At 32.9% G+C, this 7,002-nt stretch overlaps 1 protein-coding gene across 1 annotated transcript; it reads left to right on the top strand.

Annotated features, from left to right (window-relative positions):
* Positions 1–1,138: 1,138 nt before the first annotated feature.
* LOC110021083 (probable WRKY transcription factor 65) lies at positions 1,139–3,072 on the top strand (the record flags this gene model as incomplete). The annotated part of the gene is given in 3 exon segments (XM_020719415.1): positions 1,139–1,180; positions 2,503–2,824; positions 2,869–3,072. Coding segments are annotated over 3 exon segments (568 nt in total), but the record flags the coding sequence as incomplete, so codon positions are not given.
* Between the last annotated feature and the right edge of the window lie 3,930 nt (positions 3,073–7,002).

The following is a 7,002-nucleotide window of genomic DNA, read 5'->3' as shown; positions in this document are numbered from 1 at the left end:
ATATATATATATATACACACACACACACACACACATAGATACAAATGTACATACATACATACATACATACAGACACACATATAGATAAATAGAAACATATGGATAGATGGATACATATACATACACAAATGCATAGATACATACATATACTTATACATATACATCTCATGATAAAAACATGTGAAATCCCTTAAATAGATTAAAATTGATCTCTTAACCATCACAAAAGTGGACGATATCAAAAACTCAATGAGTAGGACCTCAAATTGTTACAATATATCTCAACTCCATTCCTCCACCTAAATGCTTCCTCCCTACCATGCATCTAATAGTCTAATTATATAAATACTCACATATTGTCATGAACAAATAAGGCTTCAACAACTTAACAACAAATAATATTTACATACCCAAAGAAAAAAAATTAAACATTCAAATTTATTCATTCATATATCAAAAAATTAAAAGAAAAAAAATATTAAGCTTATTCAACAATCTAAATAAACATAAATAAATAAAAACCTAATTTTTAATCATTGATCCCTTCCACTCCTCACCATCACAAAAAAGTCATAGTTGCAAAAGAATACTTTTCACATCTCCATTAAAAAAACAATTGAAATAAATAAATAAATGAATGAATGAGTGCATGAGATAATATGATCAATAATCTACATACTTATTCCTACCTCCCTCATGGAATAAATATATACAGATGAGAACAAAGACCACGGAACTGCCCCCCCCATCCCTTCTTCTTAAAAGCACCAAACCCCACCCATCCCTCTCCTGCATTTCCTACCAAATATTAATTCCTCTCTATAAGCTCTCCATCTTTCATCTTATTCATTCATGTACCCCAAGGAAGATCCCGGTACCTCACCGGAGCTCAGCCCTTATCCTGAACCAGAGCCTTCTCCCAAGAAAAGGTCAGCTCAATACCGTTCATCTCCGGCGATCCTCTGATTACTCTCTGTTACGTTTTCTTAACCTTTTTACTTATATTTGTTGGGGATACCGACAGCCGGCGGTCAGTGCAGAAGAGGGTGGTGTCGTTGCCGGTGCCGGAATTCGAGGGGGTGCCGCGGCTGAAGACCGGCGGGGGGGGGGGGGGGGGGGGGGCGCGGCCGGGGGGGAGAAAGTATGGGCAGAAGCCGATCAAGGGTTCTCCTTATCCCAGGTGCTAACTTTTATCAAAAAGCAGCTGTTTTTCTTTATCAAAATCAGATTTTGAGATATAATTCTTCTGCAAATAACAGATTTGCTAGAAAAAAAAAAAGAAGATAGTTTTTTTCTTCCTTTTAAGGTTTTTAATGAAAAGAAAGTGAAGAAAATGTTATAATTCATTGTATTGATCATCAAAAATGAAATCAAATGGTTAGTTTTTCATTTAAAATTATTTTTTCTTTTTTTTTTTAGTGTGACAAATTTATTATTTTGGTTAGATTTGATTCAAAATAAATGCATAGAATGTGCCCATAATGTTTAAAATTTATTTTTTTTGTTTTATAATTCATTAATACAAGTGTACAACAAGGGCAGCTTGTCTTTAACATGCTAGCATTACTTATCCCTTCCTTTTCTCCATAGTTTACTATAGAAATATAAATTGCAATTTGGGATAAAACCTTTTATTAAAAATATCTTTTTTTTTTCTATTTTTATGATTAATTATAAGTGGAATTAAAGTAATTCAAATTAATCATAGAAAAAGAAATCAAACCAATTATTTTAAGTTAAAGTTTTTAGGAAAATGTTTCTAATCAAATTCAATGTTGAAAAGGATTTTAGTTTTCATGTTTGATAGCTTACTAATTGTGGCATTTATTAAAAAACATTCTTATTATTATGTTTTCATGTTTCCACCCGACTTTAGGCAGAATAGAATTCATAAACTGTAAATTTAGTTTTAAAAAAGGGTAATATGTAAATAATAGGGCATTTATATACATACCTCCTAATTTTTATGTATTTAAATACCAAACACATTAACTTTGATTTTTATAGAAATACCACCCAAACCTTTGTCAAATATATCATTATTTTAAGTTTTAAAAGTTATAATTACACACATAGCACTTAAAACATTGCTATTTACAAAATATAGCATTCAAGGTGATATTTTTGAACTATCAAACCAATATTTTTACGTGTGGCACGATAAAATTATTGAGATTTTAATAAAAGTGAAAATTTCGATCTGAGTTTTTCATTAATTTTGATATTTTAGTAAGAATTTGAAAAATGAATGAAAAAGAATACTTAGGATGCGATGTAATTTCCCCTTGAAATATACAATCAATATATATATATATATATAAAGAATGCAATATATATATATATATTAGGAATTGAGTAGTATGTGTATAAATCTTGATAAATTATTAATTTTGATTATATTTATATCAAAATAAATTTATAATTTGAAAAAAAATTAATAAACTTTGTAATCGAATTATTTATTTTTTTAATTAATAAAAATTTATGATTGGGATAACGCAGGGGCTATTACAGATGTAGCAGTTCGAAGGGCTGTCCCGCAAGGAAACAGGTAGAGAGAAGCCGTGCGGACCCCACCATGTTCATCGTCACCTACACGTCGGAACACAATCACCCATGGCCCCCGGTCCACAAGAAAACCAAAACGGCCGAGGACCCCAAACCGGTCGAAACAAGCCCCGCCGAACCGGCCTCCGATCCCGAAGAAATATTCTCCGATCTAATCGGAGAAGAACCGTCGATGCTGATTCACGACCACTTCCGGTGGCCGTCGAACTCCTCCGCCGCCGCCGACGACGACGGCGGCCCCCTCTACGGGCCCCCGGTCTCCGGACGCTCGGACCTCCTCTGAGTGACGAGTGCGATAAGTTGGGTGGCAGGGGAAGCGTGGCGGCGGTGGACGAGGAGGAGGACGCGCTGTTCGCCGGACTCGGTGAGCTGCCAGAATATTCTGTTATTTTCCGGCGAGGGTATGTGGACCGTCAGGTGTGTGGCGGGGAGGAGGGGAAGAGGTGTGGATTGAAGGCGACAGCCGCTGCGCCGGCCGCAGCGGCTTGCGGAAGCACGGGATGACCGCCGGCGGCCGTACTATTATTTCTAGGTTTCTGTTTTTTTTTTGGCTTTATCAATGACACTAAAAAGGAAAAAAATATTGTGTTCGGATTAAATTTGGATTTGTGGTGTTGTGTGATATTGATGTGGTATTGTGTTGGTATTGATGTACAAAACTATCTCAATACCATCTCAATACCATCTGAATACCACGTTTGGCAGGTACATCGGGTGTTCACAATATTCGCTCCTCTTTTCTACGTGAATTCTTATGAAATAAATAAAAATAGGAGGAGATTAATACATATGTCATTGAGTTAGTAATGTATGATTTTTGCATATATTTATATACATAATGACCACTCGAAACTTGATATTTATAAGTCATTTTTATCAAATTGTAAATATCATTGTTTCCGGTCGTACGTATGTAATTATCTCTTTTTTATATATTTCTATAATATTTTAATATTTAAACATCCTAAAAAATTTGATTATTACTAATTTATCTAATGTATGCAATTTTTATGCCATTTAGCCTATAATATCTTACAAGCAAATAAAAAAAAAGCTTGCATTTTGTTATATTATTAACCAAGGGATTTATTTATAAATAAAATTACAAAATGTCAAGAATTGCTGCATGAATTCATGAAAATAAACATTTCAAGTGCTGACTTCTTTTTAATAAAGTTTTGAAATTTGGTAGTAGAAGAAGCAGTTGGTCTCGGAGGCTTTAATTGGTGGTTCAACTGATGAATATTAGAATTATTTTTAATTAATTTAATTAATATATCAGTGATGTAATGATGATATATACTCTTATCTTTTCATCAAATTAATATATAATATTTTAATTCATGATTTTTTTTTTAATTTTTTTAATATAATTCTAAATTAAAATTTTGGGTATATGATAATCTGGTTGTTTGGTCTATTTTTAATTTAAATCATTTATTTTTAAGTTATCTAATCAATATCATTGGTCAAAAATTGATTAGTATTAGAGGAGATTATGAGGGCTGTGAGTTTAGCTCGAAGGTTGTTAATCGCTCGAAATCGATTCGATTTTTAGTTCAGATTGAAATAAACAGGTTGAGTTATGAGCCAATAGCTTCAATTCATTAGTTTCTTTCCAAGTGAATCATGTGTGCGACACCGAGAGAAGTTGCTCCAAAGGCATTTTCTTTGCATAAAAAGGATATACCTTCTACAATCTTCAATTTTTATGGGTTTGTTCTTTGCTATTTCTGTGATTGCATAGAAGAAATCTATTTTTCAAGCATATTCGAGCTAACTCTATTCATTTTTTTATGGGTTTGTTCATTGTCATCTCTGGGAAAACCATTCATGATCGAATTTCTCTTATATCTATTCTTTTTTTTCTGTGGGTTTGTTTTTTGAGGTTTTTGTATTTGCGTAAAAGACATGATTTTGCAGTTGCTAATATATCTTTGCTCTGTTTTCTACGACGATGTTAGAAGAATAGTTTCGATTCCACCCGAGTTGAAGGAGGATGAGAGTGTTAGGTATGACTCATATACAAGAAAATTTGGAGTATCTTGAAATGGAGATGTGTGTCTCCTTGAATGAAAATGAGTGTCTCTTGGTGTGAAGAAGTGTGTCTTTTAGATTAGTGGGTTGGGGGGAGAGAGGACGTGTTGTAAATTTATCTGTGGAGTTTATTTATAAATAGATGTGTAACATATGGGAATAGAACTCCTTTAAAATAGCGAATTCGCCGCACTGCTCCCGAGGACGTAGACATCGTTGCCGAACCTCGTTAAATCTCTGTGTTCTTCTGGTTTTGTGTCGATTCTTGTAAATTTCTCAGCAGAGATGATGAATTTTGTGCCCTACTCGTGCAGCTCTCTACTTCTTTGTTTCCTTATAATGTGAAATATAGGGGTTTAGGGTCTATAGTAGTTGTTATTTGTTTGGTGGATTTCAAATTTCTTGTATGCTTGATATTCTTTTTGATGGGCATTAATTCGAAATTTTTTGATAATGCAATATGCTAGTTATTTTCACATTAAGGTTAGCAGTAAGCAACATAGGCCCTATTTATTTCCTTTCTATTGAGTGTAAGGAAATTTACCTTCATCATTTTCTAATGTTTGGCTTCTATTGGGCTGTTTAGCTCTGGCGATTATGTGCTTTGATTTACCATTGAATGGATGTTGGTCTTTGTGTGACGATATTTGTGAGCAAAATGCGTTGTTTTATTTGTTGGGTGGTTTAATTGGCTATGTGTTGGTGGAGGATTCAACTATATGGAAAATGTGATTTTCAGATTTGGATTGGTTGTTAAAAAGCATGCCTGTTGAATTCGGAATTGTCATTTGAAAATACACGCATCGAGAGAGAATGAGGAGTAGAGAGAAAGGAAAAAATGCTAGTGAATTATCAACAGAGAAGTCAGGGAAAAAGTTCTCCAACCGGGGTCCTTTTGTTCATCGTCGAGCTTTCTATTTATAGGAGGTTTTCTTGTATAATAAAAAAACAAAGAGAGCAATTATGAAAATAGCCCTCAATTACCGAAATGAGGGTGAAATAATGGAAATAGCCCTCAATGCAATCAATGTGCTGATTTAATACTAAATTTATAGTAGAATTCGAATTCAGATATGGTGGTAATTAATTGGTTGACATGAGATAATGGTCTTGATTGGGATCATATAAAGCAGGCTATTAATACAGCTTATGTTTTTCTAGTGTATATATATATAGTTTGACGTGTAATCCAAAAATTTAGAAAGAGAGGTTTCGCCAAGCGAATGAGGCTATAAGTCCAACTGAACGAGTTGAATGTTTGAATTTTGAGATATGAGTAGAGATTGTTGATCTATGCAACTTGATGTATTTCAACTTTTAATGAATATGGGCAGTTGATGTCTTTAGATGATTTAAAGCTTGAATATTTATGAGAGAATTAAGCTAGATTGTAATCAATGACTTAAAGAAATTGATTTTGGCTTATCAATTGACTTGAGGGGAATATCAACATAAATCAATTTCTTGATACCCTTGTTCCTTTCATGAAGCTGAAAAAATTAGAGAACGAATATGGAAAATCATTTTTTCACTATGTGAATCATTGAATCAAAAAGATTTTTAAAAAGTTACAAATATGTTAATTGATCCATTAATACCCCAAACTTTATAAATATTGTGAGTATTTTATTGCTCAAGATATGGAAATGCGTTCATTCTTCAATGTTACTACAAAAAATAAAAAAAAAATGAATGTCATTCCGATCCTCATACTCTAAGATTATTAAAAAGGAGATTTTATTTAGCAAAAGCATGCTAAGTTAAAGATATTGTTGAGGATAATGGTAGAGTTGAATTTATTATGAAGAAGATAAAAAGAGAACAATAAATAAAAGGTTGCCTGATGTTTTCATTGACACTTACCTTGCTTGTCATAAAGAGCACTAAAGGCGAAGAGAAAGTTATTATTGTGAAAACCTCCAATAAGGTTTAGGTTGCCCATAAGTCATCCCGGTCATGGCTGACAAAATGGTTAAGTTTGATATTTTTTGCTAAGACATTCTTAAATGAGTCAAAATTCATTATTAAGAAGGGCTCAAACAGGTTGAGATTATTGTTAGGAAAACTTCAACCAAGATTGTGATCATTATTGAGAGCAAAGTAATTTATATAATTTTATCTTCGTCATATTGGATAATTCTCTTGGAAAAATCACATTGACATGATCCAAACCGATTACATCCTTGGTGTAGATATCATGGAATAGAAAATTTATGTTTAGGACCTTCCTTTATCTCTAAATCAATATGATCTTTAAATTTGACATCCCTCAAAGCATGCATACTAAACTTTTTGCGCATGAGCTTCTCCAGTTCATTAAGATGGGGAATAATTAGGTTGAGAATATTAAGTTGATGTCATTACTAGATATTTTTTCATTGATATCATAATACCAAT

This window comes from Phalaenopsis equestris, unplaced genomic scaffold, assembly GCF_001263595.1.
Source record: "Phalaenopsis equestris unplaced genomic scaffold, ASM126359v1 Scaffold000121, whole genome shotgun sequence".
Lineage (NCBI taxonomy): Eukaryota > Viridiplantae > Streptophyta > Magnoliopsida > Asparagales > Orchidaceae > Phalaenopsis > Phalaenopsis equestris.
Note: the sequence above shows the minus strand (reverse complement) of the source record. Positions and strands in the feature narration are given on the sequence as shown.